Source organism: Chanos chanos, chromosome 9 (genome assembly GCF_902362185.1).
Source record: "Chanos chanos chromosome 9, fChaCha1.1, whole genome shotgun sequence".
Lineage (NCBI taxonomy): Eukaryota > Metazoa > Chordata > Actinopteri > Gonorynchiformes > Chanidae > Chanos > Chanos chanos.
In genome coordinates this window covers 9,262,180-9,283,919 of record NC_044503.1, presented here as the reverse complement: position 1 = coordinate 9,283,919, position 21,740 = coordinate 9,262,180, and the positions used below count along the sequence as shown (strand labels likewise).

The following is a 21,740-nucleotide window of genomic DNA, read 5'->3' as shown; positions in this document are numbered from 1 at the left end:
TCATTCTAAATGTCGGTATGTCTCAATCCATATGACAATAAAAAAATGTTTTCAAACGCGCATTTATTGAAGTGTTATCGCTTAGTGCATAAAATATGTTAAATATTAGTCGATACATGATAATAGTGTTGTCCCAGCGTCTGTCAGAGGACAAAGTAACTAGACGAAGAATGGTCTGCCGGTAACCTTGCAGAGGAGCAGCTTGTAGGCTACAGTATGGTGTGGCACGCTGTCCCACACAGTAATCCTCTCTAAATCAATTCTTTCACCGTCCTGTTCCTCCAAACACCTTTAAACCGGCATGTCCTACGCTTGAAATGACAGTTCTAGAGAAAAAAGAGCTAGTTTGGTGTATATTAACGATGTGAGACGGAAATATAGAAAGAGCAGGTTGCTTTTGAACCAAGGTGAACAATTGATCTGTGAAGGTTACCCGTAAAGGGCATCGGTAATAATGCACACTATTTCGGCTTTGCGAGGGCCAGCGAGAAAATCCTCTCATGAAGGAATCACGGTAAAAATCAAGCATTTTAGATAGGAGAACGTTCGTCATCGTAAAAGGTGCTTCAGTTTAAGTCAACGGTGTCGTTGAAGACCGTGATGGTACACTAACGTGTAAGCTCCCAAATTAGAGGGCCTGTTGGTTGCGAGTGCTGCCTTCGTAAAACGACTCTTGAGAGGGATTGGGTAATTTAATACAAACGTCAAGCAAAAACTGTTCTTCCTATTGGTTTTTGGACATTTTTATTGCTCCGGGAGGTGGCACCATATGAACGCCACAGAGATGAAGAGCAACGTAGTAACCCTTACTGGATGGGTTAAAGCAGGGCGTTCGAGGGGAAATAAAAAAAATGTACTTGCGGTGAAAATATCAAGTAAAATAGTTTGAAAAAATAATTGCAGAAATAGCAAAAAAAAAAAAAAAACAACTTTCAACCAAGTCATAATATGCATATTCACTACATTCTCAAAGGTACATTTATCTAACGTATCCTTTGATTTATGTATATTTAGAGAACTCAGCTACTTCTTCTTCCTCTTCCTCTTCCTCTTCTTCTTCTTCTTCTTCTTCTTCTCTTTTAAACAAAAGTCTCAGCCAATCTCTTGTGAACTGTTGGTTGGCAAGACAATGTGACTACTTTAGCCTGTACATTATATTTTAAGTAGACTTTCTGTTCTTCTTCATCCCTAGGTTCAATGCCAATCCTACTCCAGGCATGCCAGATCTGCTTCAGTGTCTTAACAACAACCCATATGATTCATCCATCTGTATTATCTCTCTATAAGCTAATGGATTGGTATTATGTTCACTTTGCTGTTTGTTGACCTTTTCTTTGAGAGGGGGACTAGTGACTCAAAAATACCATCACACACCATTATAACAGATTTGTCCCAGTTTATGTCTTGATATGGCAATCAATAGGCAGGACACTGGAGGGAGCGGTGAAAAAGAGAGCAAATAAGTGGATATTAGCAATACAACAATCAAGTACATCCCCCCCTTCCTCATCCCAAGAACAGTTATCCAAAGATCTCAGTCTTAACCAAATCAGTTTTGGAGTTTTCACCTTCCCCTTTTCCACATAAACACAATCATGGGTGATATGGCCAATAGTTCGGTTGAGTTTTACCCCAAGAAGCAGCGAGGCAGTGGAGCCGGCGGAGTAGGAGGAGGAGAGGGCGGCCACGGCGAATTCGGAGCCACCCTAGAGGAGCTCAGGGCATTAATGGAGCTCCGGGGAGCTGAGGCCCTGCAGAAGATTCAGGAGAGCTACGGTGACACAGAGGGCCTCTGTCGTAGACTCAAGACTTCACCCACAGATGGTGAGCGCGGACGCAGTGTATGCAGTGCATCGTTTTCTTAGCTGGAGAACCCATAAAATAAACATTTATTTGAAATATTTTTTTTTTTTTTTTTTAGAGATGCATGTTCTAGATCAGTGATTCTCAAAGGGAACCAAAGGACTGGCCATGCACAAACTAATTCAAATCTTACACTTGTCACCAAAGCCTTTGATGGGTTGAATCAGCTCTTTTGATGTTGCACTAGAAAATAAATAAATAAATCAAATAAGCAGTTGTCTGTAGTCCTAAGGCCAAGAATCTTTAAATTCACTCATCTAAATATTGCGTTTTGAATGCTAATGAAGTGGTTGCTGTAATAAATGCATACTCTCCAACTGTTCAAATGTTTTGTTGAACCACATTGCCTGGGAGCGATGCGAGAGTGTCTGAGTGTGTAAAAGGTTGTGTCAGTTCCCTTTTTTTTTTTGTGTCTCCGGCAGAGGGATTTTGGGGAGCGAATAAAACAAGAGAAATGTTCTGCTGGAAAATACCACGTTAAATATATCGCATGTCGTTAAAGTTGAGCGGCATGCGATGATACTCACGTCGGATGCGAAAGCTTTGTCAGAGTTTCAGATCCCAAGCTCGGTTTTCACATCTCTCTGCATCTGCTGCTGTGTCCTCCTGCCAGGCTGTTACTGTCCTCACTCGCTTTCATGTCATGTTGCTAAGTGACGGAGAGACATCAGTGATATGCTGAATGTGAGGGAGTGAACACAGACCCGTCCTGTCATTCAGTGCAGGGAAATAGATGGACATAAGATGAGAGAGCGTTTAGTATTATGGCTTGACCTATAGCTGTAACATTAAAAAAAAAAAAATCACCGTTATTTTATTTCAAACTATCCTAAATATCAACATGTCATAAGGTCCTCAGTAATCTACACTTCAAATTATTCCCAAGTAATTTTGTGCATGTTCTTGTTATTTCTTTTTTTTTTTTTTTTTTTTTTTTTTATAATGACGGGCAAACGACTTAGAGGTAACACCTTGGCAAGGCATGTTGTTTAGTGAAATATTTTAAATCTGGTCATCCACTGTATTGTCAGCTTTTTTCACATTCAGTATCTCAGTCTATGTGTTGGTATGCTAAAGGAGCACAGCTGAATTTGAGTTCATCTGAGTTTGGCAGTGGGCAGTTTTTTTTTTGTTTGTTTGTTTGTTTTTTTGAGGGGGGGAGGGGACAGGCCATGGTATTTGAGAGGTTTGTGGGGTAAATAAAGAGGTAAGTTTAAGGGGAAATTGCCAGAGACAGCAGGTGATAATTGGCAGGGGAGGCCAGGAGGAGTGTGTTACAGTCTGTCTAAGTTTCACTGCCAAGGCTCACACCCTTCAGTGAAGCAGACACACACTGAGATTGTGACTTCACCATCTGTACCCTGCCTCCACTCCCTTCTCCCTCCTGCAGTACACATACAACCTGGCAATGAATTCATTTAGCTCACTGATAACTAGAACCCTGAAACTGGGATTAAGCGTCTCAAGGGAAAGGTGCATAACAATAGGAAAACAATGCTGTAAAGCAGAAGCCCGGATCAATCCGGCGTTACCTCATCCTCGGATGACTTAATGATCTGCAGTATGTTTTTACGTTACAGTTTTGCATGTCCGGTTTGTTTTTTCTTGTTCTTGTAAGGTAAATGAGATGGATAAGTACTGCCACACCCAAAAGAGTTTTTAAACTTGTGGCCTATGCAGACATGAATGCTGACTGGCTAAAAAAAAAAAAAACACCCATTGAATTCCAATGAGCTCAGAGTGAAGGTTGAATGATGACACTGATGAGACCATGAATACTCATCATCTTTTTTTTTTTTTTTTTAATGCAAAGGCCTGTCGGATAACCCAACGGACTTGGAAAAACGCGGGCAAGTTTTTGGACAGAACTTCATCCCGCCGAAGAAACCCAAAACCTTTCTGCAGCTGGTGTGGGAGGCCCTACAGGACGTGACTCTCATTATTCTAGAAATCGCCGCCATCATCTCCCTTGGCCTGTCCTTCTATCAGCCTCCTGCCGAGGAAAGCGAAGGTGAAGCAGAGAACAGTCATAGGGTCTGTTTGGTGTGAATGCTGCAGGAATTCTGCCAAACTAATCTGTTTCTATCTCTCTCTCTCTCTCTCTCTCTCTCTCTCTCCCCAGCATGTGGTAATGTATCTGCTGGAGCAGAAGATGAGGGTGAGGCAGAAGCTGGCTGGATTGAGGGAGCTGCTATCCTGTTATCAGTACTGTGTGTTGTGCTGGTGACAGCCTTCAATGACTGGAGTAAGGAGAAACAGTTCCGTGGGCTACAGAGCCGCATTGAGCAGGAGCAGCGCTTTGCTGTGGTGCGAAATGGCACCGTCATCCAGATCCCCGTGGCTGAGATGGTGGTGGGAGATGTAGCTCAAGTCAAATACGGTCAGTCCTGCCCCAAAGTCAACAAGCCCTCTCACTACATTGTCATCTCTCAAGCATTTTGTGTTTTCATTCAGTGAAAGTATTTCAGTATTTCTTATATTTGGCTCAATTTTTTTTTTTGAATCATACACATTGTGTTTCAAGCAAAAAAACCAAAAAAAAACAATGGATGGGTAGTTTTCAGTTGTCATTAAAAATCCCTTTGTTTGACCTGTTCAGGTGACCTTCTGCCAGCTGATGGTATACTGATTCAGGGCAATGACCTGAAGATTGACGAGAGCTCCCTCACTGGAGAGTCTGACCATGTCCGCAAATCTGTCGACAAGGATCCCATGTTGCTGTCAGGTAGGGAAGTTGAATGAGTTTATATCACAATATACGTATTTCGTGCATGTGTGTTTTATATTGTGATGCTCAGATAGTCTAAAATTCTTTAAGTCAAGTGTCCAAGTTTCTTTCTTTCTTTCTTTCTTTCTTTCTTTTTTTTTTTTTTTTTTGATGAACCAAATAGAAAAATTGGTTATGTTGCCGCAAAACCCTCAAGAGCACATAGATACTGACCCAAGATAGGTCAGTTAAGACAGGCCGCATTTCAGTAATTCCCTCTCATTGAAGAAACTGTATTGCGAAGCTTTAATGTAAGGAGAAATCCTTGGATGAGCATCCTTTTGTCCCGTCATTATACATTTGATCAGAACTAAATGAGAGTCTGTGCACATTTCTTTTTGTTGAGTTGTGAAAACGTGGAGCATTATTGTGTTGAAACCTATCAGGGGATTAGCCATCGTTATTAACTGAGCTTGATAACTGTGTACGTGATAAAATTATTCAGAGGTTTGTGGTTAATAGGCTTTAAGTTATCACAACTGATTTTAATGTGTATAAGCTTCAGTATTTACTGTTGTACCTCAAGCAGATATATTCTTATATAAAGGACAAACTGATGCACGTCAGGCACGTCAATTTATGTACACTCGTGTACATAATTCATCAAAAAGGCACTCACCAAGCACCAGACAGATTTTTGTTTGTTTGTTTTATCATCATCTTGAACACATTGTTGCATGATCCTCCTCGTTTTCAAATTCCTCGCAGTTGTCCTTGGTCAGGAATGTCCTCTTTGGCGTCCTGAATGTCCTTTGTGTCATCCCGATTGTTACGTTTCAGACTTTGATGGATGGACTGTCTGTGTAAATGGTATGTCTTCTGTGTCAGTATGCTGGTTGTGAAGAGACCAAATCTCATTGGCAGGCTGGGTAACAGAGTGACTCCAGCTGTGTCCCTGGAGCCAGCTCATGGCTAATCAGATTCTAGCCTCTGCTCTGCTTCCTGTGGAGGAGGTCACTGCTGCGTTAAACACATCAGGGACTCTCTCCTATCCCTCCTCATGACAACAACAACAACAACAACAACAAAAACAACAGCAACAACCGCAAAACCATTTATCTCTCCATTTGTATGTGTTGCCTGGGCTTGCCCTACCACTCCTGGAGCCTATTATCTGAACTAGAGCGTGGATGCCCCTGGAATACCACAGAGTCTTAACAGTTAAATATATGGGATTTAAAAAACAACAGTGATTTATCATTATGTCATTTGGCACAATGTATGCCAGTGAGCAACATGGCATAAAAGAAAATTCATCTAATGAATATCACACTGATTACATAAGAAATGATCATTTCTGCCATTTCTTTTTTTTTTTTTGAATGTCTTTGAAATCTCTGCACAATGTGTTTTTCCAGTCACAAAGTCTTTTTTTCTCATCATGACCTTGGCTTGACCCTGAGGATTAAGTATAGATGTCCTCCAACAGTCTCAGTAGACACTGTCAATAGATCACTCTAGAATTCTTATTGATTTTTCCCACTAGAACCCCCCCCCCTCCCCATGGAAGCAGACAGGTGAGAGAGGAATTTCGTGTCGTGGGGTTTCATTTTAGTGTCACACCAGTTGAGCTTTGTGAGCAGCTCTTTAATCAATGAGGGACCTTGATGAATTAATGCTCAGAGAGCCTCCCCAGTATGAAATTAATTGGATTACATGCTGAGAAACAGAAGAAGAAAAAGAAGATGAAGGAGAAGAAGTAGAAGATGAAGACGAAGAAGAAGAAGAAGAAGAAGAAGAAGAAGAAGAAGAAGAAAGAGGAATAAAGTTTTGCTAATCTTTGTCTTCAGAGCCAAATCAATCACATGCTGTGCTATAAGATCGGTAACAAAGAACTGTGATACATTTAATTAGATTTGATTTCAAGTGCTTACACCAAACTTCAGCTAATCATCAAATATAAAATAAATACATCATTAAATACGGTGGGACAGACACAAATATTCTGTTCACTGTTATAATGGTGTAATAATCCATGACAATCATAAGATGCCAGTTGGTAACCTGCACTGCATTACAAAAGATTGACAGAAGAATGAAACTTATATTTTTGTTCTGATTTCTGAAGTCTCTTCTGATTTCTGAAGACTCTTCTGTCTCTTCTGTTCGGTTTCTGTTTGTGTCCTCAGGCACCCATGTTATGGAAGGTTCTGGAAAGATGGTGGTGACAGCTGTGGGTGTGAACTCACAAACTGGAATCATTTTCACTCTTCTCGGAGCTGGAGAAGCAGAGGAGGAGAAGAAGGACAAGAAAGGTAGGAAATGAACGAAAAGTTTCATTCCACGGACGAAATGAAAGAACAGGAGGGGGTATCTGAAAAGAAGCAAAGGAACCTCACCCAGTAGCTTAAGATTGTTTGGATACATTGAATCATACTCTACCACGGACTCCCAATACCTTGTCCGCTACATTAAGAATCTTAAAATGTTTTTTATTTTCTTTTTAATACTCCTTAGTAGGAATAAAGGAATGCTTTGATGATTACTGAAAAATGGTCCTTCAAAAAGCAGCAGCTAACACAAACGGTTCTAGTGCTGATAGCATGTATTGTGCAATGCTGAACAGTAGAGCTAAATTTTAGCTTGTCCTTTGTAACATAACAAAGTAGTTATTCATAGCATCCTGGCAAAGGAAGATCTTAAATGAACAACTAATGTTATTTCACTTGTGCAAATGGACTTTTGTGATTATTATTATGTTATTAATCAGCCATGCTCTCCACCATGTCTGTGCCCATTCTGTAGTGGGATTAATGGTGAATATAGTAGCATTGTATTAAAAAGGAGGGATTTAGTGAAGTGGGGGAGGGAAGCATCAATTTGCTTCCTCCAGCGTAGGTTTAAAATAAATTAAGCAAATGTTTTTGCATTTTAAAACAGAACACAACAGTGAAGATTAACTGGCAGTGGCCATTTATGTTTTTTTTTTTTTGTTTTGTGTTTTTTTTAACTAACCATATCGAGCAAACCCATATACACTAAAGAGAGAAACAGACAAAACAAATCCATTTAGTGTATGAACTAAGGAGCAAAGAAATCAACGTTTCAGAGGGGGAAAAAAAAATCAAAGTGATTCATTTTATTTTACTCATTCATTTCGGTTCATTTTTGGATGTTTTACGTTCTCTTTGTTCTCATCCCCTCTTTTGACCTTTACGACCTTGTATCCCTGTCCTAATTTCTAACTATTTCATCAGAGGGCAATAGTAGGTCATCTATGCAGTTTCCTGCAGTCGAAGCAAAAGAGACCAACATCACCAATGGTAGGTGATTCCCTCACAGAGGTGATACAGTTTGGTAGAATAGAGTATTACAAATTTATCCAGCTGCACAGGATTCAATAATATGGGAGCTTGCCATTTTAAAAAAAATGCCACTTAATGTTATGCCATTTGATCTCATTGAATGTGTTGAAAATTCTCTCTTAAGGGTAATTTTGAAAGCATTCAACTAAATGGCATGTACTGGTAACTTCTTTGAAGATTTTTGTACATTTGCTCATCCTAATGTTAGAAGATCAGCATATATGTACATGTTACATGTGTACAAATGCCTCCAATCTGTGCCATTTTGTCTCTCCCACATTAGATAGTAGGCTGTAGTGTTTTAGTTTCTAGTGAACAGGGTTGTTTTTTGTTTTGCTTTGTTTTTTTTTCTGTTCATTTTTTTTCTTTTTTTTTTTCTTTTTTGAGTTATTCACAGCGTCGAAACACCTCTGTTTGCCACTACACATCAGTCACCTGTTCCACAGTCCGGCTATGGAACATTATATGTATGTTAGACAGCTGTTTTTTTTTCTTATAACTTCATGTTATTGTTTTTTTTTTCACAGGAAAACAAGATGGAACATTGGAGAACAATCAAAATAAAGGTATAAACTTTAGTAAATACCTCCTTAGTCTGCTGAAATGGCACTATGAGAGAGTGAGAGAGAGAGAAAGAGAAAGAGAGAGAGATTAGTGCAGCTCTAATGATACTGTGACATTTAGACTTTATTGTTTTTGTTGTACCTGTTTGTGACTTGGCCTACACAAGCCAAGAAACAGGATGAAGCAGTTGCCATGGAAATGCAGCCCCTGAAAAGTGCTGAAGGTGGAGAGGTGGAAGAAAAGGAGAAGAAGAAAGCCAACGTACCCAAAAAAGAAAAGTCTGTGCTCCAGGGCAAACTCACCAAGCTGGCAGTGCAGATAGGGAAAGCAGGTGAGCCAGACAAACTTCATTAGCATTGGCTAAGCGTTTGGATCGTTGCCGTCTCACCATAGCCCTGGATCATTAGCAGTGTAAATGGGACATTTCTCTCCCAATGAGACAAGAACGTTTACTGGTCCAAATTCTGTATTAACGATCCTTAGGATATGTGTTATCTAATTTGATGATGGGGGAAAAAAGATGAAGTGTTCAGATGATTATTTTGCATTTCCTTCCCCAGGATTGGTGATGTCAGCCATTACAGTGATCATCTTGGTGTTGTACTTTGTGATTGAGACCTTTGTGGTACAGGGCCGCTCATGGCTCACCGAGTGTACACCCGTATATGTACAGTATTTTGTGAAGTTCTTCATCATTGGAGTCACGGTTCTGGTGGTGGCTGTGCCCGAGGGCTTGCCACTGGCCGTCACTATATCACTGGCCTATTCCGTAAAGGTAAATCACAACTTTACAATTTCTTCCACTCTGTTGAGACTTCTTAAGCTCTCCTCTCTGAAAGGGTGAGTTAGTTTTGTATTAGTCGTCCAATCTGTGAAAGGTGAGCTCCGTCACTCTTTTACAGAGTCGCTCGGTAAAAATGAGTCAGGATTGTTACATCACTGCACCACTTGCGTGTAGTGTAAAAGATAAATGTCAGTTATGATTGTTGTCCTGTGTTCTTTTATATTTAAAAGCATATTTTCAATACTCCCTCTCCCTTTTTTTCCCACCTTCTCTTGCAGAAAATGATGAAGGATAACAATCTTGTCCGCCATTTGGATGCTTGTGAAACAATGGGTAATGCTACAGCTATCTGCTCAGACAAGACAGGGACCCTCACAACAAATCGCATGACGGTGGTCCAGGCCTACGTGGGCGACCAACACTTCCATGAGATCCCGGATCCTGATCAGATTAACAGCAACACTCTAGAGCTGATTGTCAGCGCAATCGCCATCAACTGCGCGTACACCTCTAAGATTATGGTGAGAGGAGGCGAAACTCACCTCTTCATGAAAAGCTGAACACAAAGAAATGCACTATGATTAGTCATAACCATGTACAACCATAATAAAAGTACATCATAGTGTTATTATTAATAATTTGTGACGCGAGACATTATTGTGCGACATAATTTTGAAAGAAACCAGTAGCTAACAGCTCTGTAAGCGCAGTTCAATTAAAACTAGAAAAAAAAAGTTGAACATTCATTTCATCTCGTCGTTAGATTCTTCCTCTTGACTGAATTTTGTAAACCTTTGTCTCTCAGCCTGCAGATAAGGAAGGGGGCTTGCCCAAGCAGGTTGGAAATAAGACAGAATGTGCTCTGCTGGGCTTTGTGCTGGACCTGAAGAGAGATTACGCCACGGTGAGGGAGCAGATCCCTGAGGAGAAGCTCTACAAAGTCTATACCTTCAACTCCGTTCGCAAATCCATGAGCACCGTCATTCAGCTACCCGATGGTTCCTTCCGCGTCTACAGCAAAGGCGCCTCAGAGATTTTGCTCAAAAAGTAAGTAGTTGCGTGTGTATCTGTGTGGATATCATTTTTCATCTCTACCATGTGCACATCTCTGTTTCATTTCTATCTTGTGCCTTCGTCTATTTCTATGTGCTCCCGCAAAAATAAATAATGAAGATTGGTAAAGATAGCAAAACTCATTCGCAGATGAGAAAATACGTCAGAGATTGTGTGCAATAGAGGAAATCATATGTTTATTTTACTGAACACTTGAACAGCAGTCACTAACTAATCATTGACCTTGTTCCCCTACTTCTGTGTCTGTTTTCAGATGCTCCACTATTATTGCTGCAGGAGGTGAGCCAAGGCCTTTTCGTCCGCGGGATCGGGATGAGATGGTAAAGAAGGTGATTGAGCCAATGGCTTGTGATGGTCTCCGCACCATCTGCATTGCCTACAGGGATCTTCCTGCAGAGCCGCATCCTGATTGGGACAATGAGGCAGACATCATTACCAACCTCACCTGCATCACCGTGGTTGGCATTGAAGATCCTGTTCGCCCTGAGGTACTGGACACCGCTGTCAGAATGAGGCTATGATTGCGGAATGTAGACCAGACTCTTACCGCTGTGCTACTAAATAAACTTATTCACATGAATAATTCAGAATGTTTTCAGCACAGAATATTTGGAAGGGCATATCACAAGATATTTATGCTAGCAATTTTGGACATCAAAAATCTAACATATTTCAGATATACCTATATTGTGTCATTTCTGATCCGTGGCATAAACCTTAGCTGAGATGGTAAAGCTGGTAGTCTTTTGTTCTCTCTGAAAGATGAGCAAGTGTTAACACTTTGGATCAGGTTTCTGCAGCTATTTGGCTGGGTATGAGTCTAATTCTCTAGTTGCTATGATTCTCACCAACCAGGTGCCAGAAGCTATCAGAAAGTGCCAGCGAGCCGGCATCACAGTACGAATGGTGACTGGGGACAATATTAACACAGCACGGGCCATTGCTGCCAAATGTGGAATCATTCAACCTGGGGATGACTTCATCTGCATGGAGGGCAAAGATTTTAATCGACGAATCAGAAATGAGAAAGGAGAGGTATATCATTAGTGTGACGTTGCTGACATGTTTGAAGAACTCAAAGCTCAGTCTCCCTTATGTGAGGTTCAGCTGTAAATATGAACTCATGTCCTTTTTTTTGCAGGTTGAGCAGGAGCGGATTGACAAAATTTGGCCCAAACTACGAGTTTTGGCCCGTTCTTCTCCGACAGACAAACACACTCTTGTTAAAGGTTAGTCTGTCTTCGTCTACCAGTGACCACTGTCATGACAGAAATGATCTCATAGATATTAAATGTATGGAATTGGGATTAAAGTTTACCATTCACACAACTGTTTCATTAAAAATGTCATATTAGATGGTTAGTATTGCGTATAATATCATGAATGACTTTTTAAATGGCTTTTAATATTTTATTTATTGTTTTTAAAAAAAACCCAAAAACAATACCTCAACGGTCTGAGTATGGCAAGCTGTACACTTTGATGTTACAGGTATTATAGACAGCACCATAGTGGAACAGAGGCAGGTAGTGGCAGTGACTGGAGATGGCACTAATGATGGACCAGCACTGAAGAAAGCTGACGTGGGCTTTGCCATGGTGAATGAAAGCCTAATTTTCATCTCGATATACTGAAAATTAGCTTTATTTTGCAATAAATAACTTATAGAACATCCAACCCTTACCTGTCATGGTGTTTTTTTGTTTTAAGATATGTAATGCTTTTAACGCATTTGAAAAATGCATTCGTGAATAATGAGGCTAATGAATTCTTTTTGACTCTTCAGGGCATTGCTGGGACGGACGTAGCGAAGGAAGCCTCTGATATCATTCTGACGGATGATAACTTCAGCAGCATTGTGAAAGCAGTCATGTGGGGCCGTAATGTTTACGACAGCATCTCTAAGTTCCTCCAGTTTCAACTCACTGTAAATGTGGTTGCCGTCATCGTAGCGTTCACTGGCGCCTGTATCACTCAGGTACCAAATCTCCTATCACATGACAAACTGCTCTTCTTAGACTACACAGTATGAACCTTTAGTCTTGGTTAGTCTTTCCGAATTCTTCTGCAGGTTTTTGGCATTGAACTCTGAGGACTTTCAAGAACTTTAAACACTGAGAACTACTGAAATGTGAATGTCAAGAATATCAATCTGTCCACTCAGCATCCCGCTATAGAAATTTAGATCCCATAATTACAGATATTTCAAAGCAAACTTTCTACTTAGTTATCACTTTCTTTTAACTGAGAGTGTATGTATGTATATGACAATGTCTGTTTTTTTCTGCTTGAGAAAGAAAGAGACAATGGAGATTATACAGGGGATGGACAAAATAATGGAACATCTTGTTAAATAATAGTTTTATTATTTAATATCGAGTCAGTCCTCCTCTGGCAGCAATAACTGCTTCAATACGTCGAGGAATAGACTCATACAACTTTTGGACAGTGCCTAATGGAATTTTAATCCATTCCTGAAGCAAAACCTGTTCAAGCTCTTTCAGAGATGATGGTGGAGGGAAGTGGCTTCTTACTTGCTGCTCCAAAATATACCAGAGATTTTCGATTATGTTAAGATCTGGTGATTGTGGCAGCCAATCCAAGTGTTCATCTTCACTGTTGTGCTCTTCATGCTAGTCTTTAACGATTTTAACAGTGTGAGCTGGCACATTATCATCTTGAAAGATGGCACCACTGTTTGGAAAGAGTGTTTGGATCATTGGGTGAATTTGATCACCCAAAATTGACAAATACTCTTTAGAGGTAACCCTACCATGCAGTGCTAACACAGGACCAAGAGAATTCCACAATATTGCGGCCCAAACCATCACAGAACCGCCTCCATGCTTAATGGTTGGGGTCAGGCAATCACAATCAAGGGTTTCTTTTGGCTTCCTTCATACATAATTTCGTCCTGAACAAGGAAAAAGTGTGAAAGATTATTCGTCAGAGAAGATGACATTCTTCCACTGGTCCATTGTCCACTTCTGATGGTCTTTGCACCATTGTAGGCATTTTCAAACATTGATGGGGGAAAGAAAAGGTTTGGCAATGGCATCCCTTCCATGGTATCCAGCTGCATTGAGCTCTCGACGAACTGTTTTGGTTGATACTGGATTAGCGAGATGTTGGTTTAGCTCTGCAGTCACTTTAGTAGCTGTGGTTCTGTGATTTTTTGACACAATGTGTTTTAGTGCTCTGCAGTAACGTTCACACAGTTTTGGCTTCTGTGCAGAGTTACACTTCCCAGAACTAGTTCTCCCTAGTTTTTGATATGCCATCATGACTTTAGAAACAGTTCCTCTTGATACGTTGAACAACTCTGCGGTTTTTGTTACTGAAGCGCCAGCCATTCGCTCTCCAACAAATTTCCCTCTTTGGAAGTCTGAAAGGTCACACATTTTGACTTATACTAATACGCAGACCTCTACAGCAAGAAAAATCTTGGGTAACACATAAAGCGCAGGATGTCTGCAGTGCATATACATAAGATTTACATATCACTGGGACCTGTATTAACGTCTAAACGTCAGCAAATTTATAGGTCTTGAAATACCACGTGTTTCCATTACTTTGTCCAACCCCTGTATGTGTGTGTGTGTGTGTGTGTGTGTGTGTGTGTGTGTGTGTGTGTGTGTGTATGTATGCATGTGTGTGTGTGTGTGTCTGAAGGCCAATGTGCGTGTGTTCATTAATCTGTGTCTTCTTGCAGGACTCTCCTCTGAAGGCAGTTCAAATGCTGTGGGTGAATCTGATCATGGACACATTTGCGTCTCTGGCCCTGGCCACCGAGCCGCCCACAGAGGCCCTGCTGCTGAGGAAGCCCTATGGCCGAAACAACCCCCTCATCTCACGCACCATGATGAAAAACATCCTCGGCCACGGAGTCTACCAACTCATCATCATCTTCACCCTGCTCTTTGTGGGTACGCTACGGGGGTAAACTGGTGGGGGAACAGTGAAAAAAGGAGAGACAGGTGAAACAGAAAGAAAGAGGGACCTAAAAGGAATTCAAAACATTCTATCACTGCCAATCACGTTCTTTGTGGTTGTGTTTTTCCATTTTTTACACCCACTGTTTTTAGATATTGACGACATCTGCTCCACCCACTCTAATAACTGATATCTATGTGTAATATCTCTTCATTATTCTGCAGGAGAGAAGATATTCAACATTGACAGTGGGCGTAATGCCCCCCTTCACTCCCCTCCTTCAGAGCACTACACCATCATCTTCAACACCTTCGTCCTCATGCAGCTTTTTAACGAGATCAACGCGCGCAAGATCCACGGAGAGAGAAATGTCTTTGATGGCATTTTTGGCAATCCAATTTTCTGCGGTATTGTGCTTGGAACCTTCGCAGTGCAGGTGTGGCACTTTCTTATCTCCTCTGATCTTGTTTGTCAGTTGTTGTGATTTCTCTGAGCATTTAAATATTTCTCTCAATAAAACATATTTTCTTTAAACTTAGTTTCCTGTGTAGTACCTTTGAACATTGAATTTTCCCTTGATATTTTGGAGATAAAGCTCAATTGTCAATGTCTGGTTCGTTTATCCAGATTGTGATCGTACAGTTTGGCGGGAAACCATTCAGCTGTGCTCCTCTTAACGTGGAGCAGTGGCTCTGGTGTCTGTTTGTGGGAGTAGGAGAGCTGCTCTGGGGACAGGTACTCCTATTCTGCTCTTCACATTTTATCATATTTACTCATTCCTTCTCATTCTTTAAATTTCAGCGCATGGGGAATGTTTTAGTGAGCTTTGTTTTTTACTGGTGTTGTAACACAGGTTATTGCTACGGTGCCAACCAGTCATCTGAAGTGTCTGAAAGAGGCTGGCCATGGGCCGGATGTAGATGAAATCTTGGATGAAGATCTGGCTGAAGATGAGGAGGAGATCGACCTCGCCGAGAGAGAGCTAAGACGTGGGCAGATTCTCTGGTTCAGAGGACTAAACCGCATCCAAACTCAGGTAATGTTTACAAGGCTTACAGGCCCCTGGTGCTTTCTCCATCCATTGACAATATCTGTATGTTAAAGATTTGTAACTGTTTTTCTTAGAATATTTTATTGACTTATTAAGTGCCAAAGATCAACTGTATTCCTTTTGGATGATTTTCTTGTTTTTGTAGTATGAAAAAGATTTCTCTGCAGTTTGTTAATTCTGATCGGCTTTTATCCTATTTATTGAGTTCTGTTTTTAACAGGCCCCTTTTCTTCTATCTTGTCTTGTAATCTCTGCTTTTTAGCCCTTCTTTTTCTATTTTACTCTGTCTCTCTCTTTTCTCTTTTTTACTCCAGTTTCTCTTTCACATGTCATACTTTGGTAATTATTATCATCATCATCTTCACCAATTATTTACTTTTTTTTTTAATTATTCAACAGCACACAGAATGTCACTGCTCTTTCTCTGGGCACTTTGAGTAAGGGAATGTTGTAATTACTACGTAGTTTATTAACCGAAAATAGGAAGAAATAAGCATGTACCATGGGTTTCAGCTCAGCAACATCAATTCTAATTCCATGTTTGCATTTTCAGTAAAGGAGAACTTTTAGCTGTAGTGGTTTATGAGGGTATCCAGACATGCTGCTATGGTGTATCTTACAAGTTTGATCTCTGCTGACACCTCTCAGAAATTAGCCTTCGCCCAACTGCCATTCCCTCCTTCCACTTGTCTTATCAGACCAATCCCTAAATTCATTGTGTTATTTCTGTGGTGTTCCTCTCTCTCTCTCTCCTGCAGATGGAGGTAGTGAGTACCTTCAAGAGAAGTGGTTCGTTTCAGGGTGCTGTGCGTCGACGTTCCTCAATTCTCAGCCAACTCCATGACGTAACCAATATTTCTACTCCCACACACGTAGTTCTCTCCACTGCCAATGCAACTGGTGCCCCCGGGAGTGAGTTCTTACGTTCCGTTAACGGCACCACATAGAATCAGTCCACTCATTTAGTCCACATGCAGAAACACCCACACGTACACAGACTCACGCCCAATGAAATACACTGACTTTTTCCTGCCTTGAAAACAACAACACCACCAACAACAACAACAACAAAAAAATAACAATTCGACTTCAGTATTTGAGCAAATTCACTCAAAGGTGCCTGCCGTCTCTCATTCTTCCTTTTTTTCCTCTTTCAGTTTGTCATTTTATCCCCTTTGAGCTTTGCCTTTATTTTAAATGGCTGAGGTTTTTTTTCTTTATGTTTCTCTACCTCTTATTCACTACCTCATAATCTTTACTCTATTTCTTTGTCTTGCTGCTTTGTCTGGCTTGTTTATGACCGTGACTGGGCTCATTGTGTTTCCTCTTGATGCCTTTTATCATCTCTATTTCCTTGATTCCTCAATATTTCACAAGACATCTGTTATTTTATTGAGTTTTGAATTGGCCGCTGTTGAGACAATACTCCTCTAAAGAGCCTGAACTGATAAAAGAAAAATTCTGCTGTCAGTCCAATAAAGAAAGAATGAAAACTGATTACAAAGCACATATGACGAAAGTATTTACTTGAGTGCTTTGTCAGTTGTTCTTGCTCTTTTGAAATATTTATTGCAAAAACAAACAAACAAAAATTGGCAAAACAGGACAAAGAAATAAAAAGGGATTAATTTTGTGAATTACAAAGCAGTTGCAAACCTTCGAGTATAAGCCCATAATGGTGTTAATATAGTATAGAACTCTAATCCTCTTCCACTCCTCTTTAGGCTACACTGGACTACTTTGCCGAAGCCTCCAGTCTGCTTCATGCATAGAAATAATAACAGTTTTTGATTTTCTCTTTCTGGCTTGTTTTTGCTCTAACTTTGTATCCTGTCGGCTTTGCTCAGTCTCTTTCCCTCTTTCCTCTCCTGTCTTTACAGCCTCTGAGTATTATGTAGGGCAAGCTTCATTCAGGTGCTAACTGTTTGAACAGTTTATTTACTTTTTGTATTTCATAATTTCTGGGGGGTTTTTTTTGGGTGCTGTCGAATTAATTATGTGAATCTAATATGAAATGACATCAGGCTAGACTAAGTTTATTTTTGTTTGATAATCTAAGTGATAAATGAGGAGTAGTTGTGTTTGGATGAAAAGAAATCTCAGGAATCCAGTGGAATCTGGATAACCCCGGATTTTTTTTCCCTCCATTTTTACAGCTTATAAAACTGTGCAAATTATAGACATTTAAAAAAATCCAGAAATTAACAGCATGGATGATCTGCATATGAAAAGCCACAATACTCTTGGCAAGTAGAATTTTCTCACACAGTATGTTGTGCTTACAGTCCAGCACTCTGTCCGTTACACCCAAAGCATCATCATTTTAATGATAGAAATCAGATAAACTTTTTATTTCTATTTTTTTCTGTTGATTGTGTTTACTTATTATTATAGACTTTAATTGTATAATTATAATTATATATTAATAATTTATGAAGGTAAATATCAGATTTTTGGTTCTTTTTCCTGATTTATGATCTTACATAAATGAAGTTGTCAGTTCAGTATATAACATTGTCTTGGCATGTTCTGCTCAGAACAAATATGCTTGTATATTTGTTTGCAGGCTCATTTGTTTAAAACATTTGTCTGCATTTTCATCTGTCCTATAATTTCATGTGTGTTCCCCTATGCTATAACAACTAATTTTGGCATCAGCCAAAGCAAAAAAAAAAAATAGCTTGTAACATAAAAAAGTTGGTAACAATGATTAAGTTCATTTTCCTTTCAAATATTACTTTGCTTATGTTTATGGCTTACTAATACTCTAATTTAAACTGATCTAAATAAAAAACAAGTTAAATGATATAATATTGTATTTTTTTCATTAATCTAATTGGTAAAGCACCTCAAACCAACCAAATCCCTGTTCCATTTTTTTAATAGTGTATTGTAGTAATTTAGCAAAAGCAGCCCTATCCCAAAGCCCTCCCCCACCTTCTAGGATGTCTTTTTTTAATATACATTTGACCTACTGCATTCCAAGTAATGATATCAAATCCTTTTTCGAATAAGGATATCATCGCAAGTGGTAATCCGGATGCTGCTGTTTGCTTAATAACTTCTGTGGCTTCATTTGGCAACATGAAGAAATATTGCATTATATTGACTTTGATTGTAATGTAGGTTTAGGTGAGCATCAGCAGTTCTTCAGTCTCCCCTTTCCCCCACCATCCTTCCAAGATTAATCCAAATATGATGTGTTTGAATGGGCTCATCTCCTTTTCAAACACAATCTCTATTATGTTTTTCCATTCAGCTCCTGAAAAATCAGTTTTTGGTTATGATTATAAATGGACGCAAAGAGAACAAATCACTCCATAATCTTTGAATTTCCGGTAATTTTATTTTATTTTTTTTTAATTTCATGTACTCTATATTTTGTGAGAGTTGTGGGCCTTATACTCGAAAGTTTACAACAGGAAAATCAATCAGCAAAGATTGGTGTGGAAAACCTAAACGATTTTTTTTATTCCTTTGATGATTATAAACAGGCTCCTTGGAAAAACAAAACAACACAAGTGCTTGAACCTCACTGTTATGTCTATATGTTGGTTTCCTTTACCAGCTGTCCGCCATGTTTCGTTTTTCTTTTTAAGACAATACTAAAATAGTTTTGGGTCTGCATGTGAGACGCATTTGCCATGGATGCCTTCACGCAAAGGGAATGTAATTACCTGGTGTGCATGTTCATAAACAGTTCAATGTTCAGTTTTGAATAGATATGTCTCTGCCGCATTACGACCATCACATATTTCTGTCACACAAGATGAAGCTGAGAGGTAATACAAATGAATGTCATCAAGCTGTTGCACTTCATGCTTAAAAGTGACATTTCTTCACAGGAAAGGTTGTGCATGAGTGCATGTTGCTGGTTTCCAACTGCCCGATTGATTGCGTTTATTTTTTAATATAGCCGAAAAGGTAAGTTCAAGCAAAGCTGTCCAGTTTTGAGAAATGTCCCATTTTGTATGTTATCAGGCATGTATTAAAGAGGAATTGCACTACTACATCATGACGGCATTATAAAACACTTTTAATCACATTTGTTTTCCACCTCACCACAATACATTCTGTTTTAAATTTAATGCATGAATGATCTGTGGTTGACTACTGAATTATCATGTTACCATATTCATGACCAAAATCAAACAGTCAGCAAACACAGCATTAATGAAGCCACATGTGACATTAAACATAGAGCAGTGGGTGAAGAATCATCCTGTTATTGTTTATCCAAAAACAAATACAAAAAGCTGGACTAATTGTTCATGATAGTGTTTTGTTTTTTCATATATATATGTATATATGTGTATGTATATATATATATATATATATATATATATATATATATATATGGGTTGTTGTTTTTTTTGCCTAACTCATACACTTACATAAGCCTAATATGTTACCAACGTCCATAATCTTAATCTGTATTAATTAGTAGTTCACAGATTACAAATGATCCATGTAACCAGTTGTACATACATTAACATGTGTATTCTGTTCTTTCAAGATAATTTAATCCTGTGAATATAAGGGGTTTGTTAACTCAAACAGTATGTGAATCTGCATGTTATCGTTTGATGTACATTTCTGTGGCAGCACTCTTTTAAGTTGATGTGTGTACTGTGTATTTCTATGTACAGTGTGTGTCACTTTTTGTTCATATGTCTCTACTGTGTTTACATTGTATCTATTCATAGTGTACAATATAAGTACACAGTAATGCTTTGTGTTTGTGTGTGTGTTTATGTTAGTGTGAGTATGGGCGTGCATACATGAATGACTGTGTGTGTGTGTGTATGTAACTGTTAATTACATGTTCCACTGTGCTGTGTATCGTTGCTGTTTGCATGTTACTTTTTTTTCCGTCAACATGTTTAATTTATTATGTTAGAAATATCATTTTGAACTGGCAACAACAATTTCTTAGTTTTATCTTATTTTACTTTAATTTCTTTCTCCTTTTTACCTCGGAGAAAAAACAAACAAACACACACACACACAACTGCACCACTTTATTCTAAACAACAGCATCTGAGAGCTGCACACAACAGAGTGCCTTGCAAAGAAAACCAAAGAAACTGTGATCAGACTCCTTAATAACTACATCGCTGACGACAGTCAGCAGCGGACTTTAAAAATCAACAGTTCATGAAATGAAATTATTAAATTCCAATACAGACAGCAAAGTAGGCAGGGGGGCTAAGGCTGCCTTGACAGACAGCACTATCGTTAATGTAATATAATGGGTGTATTCTTTTGCTGATGTAAACTGCTGATGTAAGATCTGAAGTCTACGCTGTTTAGGGCCATGAGTGTTTCTCGACGACATGTCGATCTGTGCTTTGAGTAGGCCTGCGTTTCAGCATGTAGCCTACACATGTGTGTGAGAGTGCAGGGGAGAGTGCTGCCTTATGCGTAAGGGCAGGATTATAAAATGCTCTACAAGACGCTAAAACTGTTGGTTTCCCTGATATAAAGCGCAGACTGGAGAGTAGGTCAAGAAACATTCAAGGTCTTAGTGATTGTGGATGTCTATACTTGCAGGTTAACCAGAATAAAACGTACAAATTGATGCCCCTCGGACTAAATTTGTCTTCACCTCTCTGTCCCTCCAACTCCCCATTTTCTTACCCCCTCGATGCCACTTTATCCCACACGTTAATGTTTAGATCCGGGTGGTGAAAGCCTTCCGTAGTTCTCTGTACGACGGAATCGAGAAGCCAGAGTCAAGGAGTTCCATCCACGATTTCATGGCTCACCCCGAGTTCATCATCAACGACTCCATCAACAGTATTCCTTTGATTGACGAGACGGACGTTGACGACGAATCGTTGCGCTCCAACCACAACCATGTTCGTCACAATCTTCGTACCACCCAACCGAATCCCCAGCCGCCTCAGCGTCCTCCCCGGTCACGACCCCCCTCACGGCCGTACCGGCAACAGAGCCTCCCGGTTACTCTCAACTGTAACAACAACGCTGCGGCCAGCAATGTCTTTCTTACCGCAAACTACACCAGGGAGCCACTCTGCTCCCCCTCCCCCTGTCCTGCCAGCCCCTTGCATAGTTTTGAGACATGTCTATAGAAACTGGGAATGAGTTTTCTCATGAGCTCCGGGATAGCCCTTGTGGACAGTGATGAAAGAACGACAACACGGATATGATAAAAGTTCAGCTGGAAACGACAGTGCTAAATTACAGTATGTGGTCTGGATGTTGTCATTCCCTAAATATGACCCCCCCCAACCATCCCTCTAAACGTTCACTCTTAGCTTCGCGGTATAATTGCAGTTTCTTTCCAAGACTCTAGTAGGACACCCCCCATCAGACTCTTTTTGAAGATGATTCTTTCCAATGTGTTGCCGATTAAGTGCTGGAGGGCTCGTTCGA

General features: G+C 39.8%; 1 protein-coding gene across 3 annotated transcripts; it reads left to right on the top strand.

The window, feature by feature from the left end:
* Positions 1-1,595: 1,595 nt before the first annotated feature.
* atp2b3a (ATPase plasma membrane Ca2+ transporting 3a) lies at positions 1,596-21,045 on the top strand. 3 transcript variants are annotated; one of them, XM_030783537.1, is made up of 21 exons: positions 1,596-1,824; positions 3,677-3,874; positions 3,986-4,243; positions 4,463-4,588; positions 6,760-6,885; positions 8,463-8,501; positions 8,666-8,830; positions 9,060-9,274; positions 9,562-9,804; positions 10,089-10,330; positions 10,611-10,845; positions 11,213-11,392; positions 11,499-11,586; positions 11,849-11,955; positions 12,144-12,335; positions 14,070-14,283; positions 14,515-14,726; positions 14,918-15,025; positions 15,144-15,326; positions 16,100-16,253; positions 21,020-21,045. In XM_030783537.1, the coding sequence occupies exons 1-21, from the start codon at positions 1,596-1,598 to the stop codon at positions 21,043-21,045; spliced, it is 3,540 nt and encodes a 1,179-aa protein (XP_030639397.1). The 3 variants fall into 3 exon arrangements, with proteins under 3 accessions (XP_030639397.1, XP_030639395.1, XP_030639396.1); XM_030783535.1 differs by lacking the exon at positions 21,020-21,045 and adding an exon at positions 7,828-7,893 and having other exon boundaries at positions 16,100-16,288; XM_030783536.1 differs by lacking the exon at positions 21,020-21,045 and having other exon boundaries at positions 16,100-16,288.
* The last annotated feature ends 695 nt before the right edge of the window (positions 21,046-21,740 follow it).

Excerpts from the sequence above, each read along its gene's own strand:
- atp2b3a (XM_030783535.1), top strand. The coding sequence starts at position 1,596 with ATGGGTGATATGGCCAATAGTTCGGTTGAGTTTTACCCCAAGAAGCAG. Across the intron at positions 8,831-9,059 it reads AGTGCAGATAGGGAAAGCAG|GATTGGTGATGTCAGCCATT; the intron begins GTGAGCCAGACA and ends TTCCTTCCCCAG. Across the intron at positions 11,956-12,143 it reads CTGACGTGGGCTTTGCCATG|GGCATTGCTGGGACGGACGT; the intron begins GTGAATGAAAGC and ends TTGACTCTTCAG.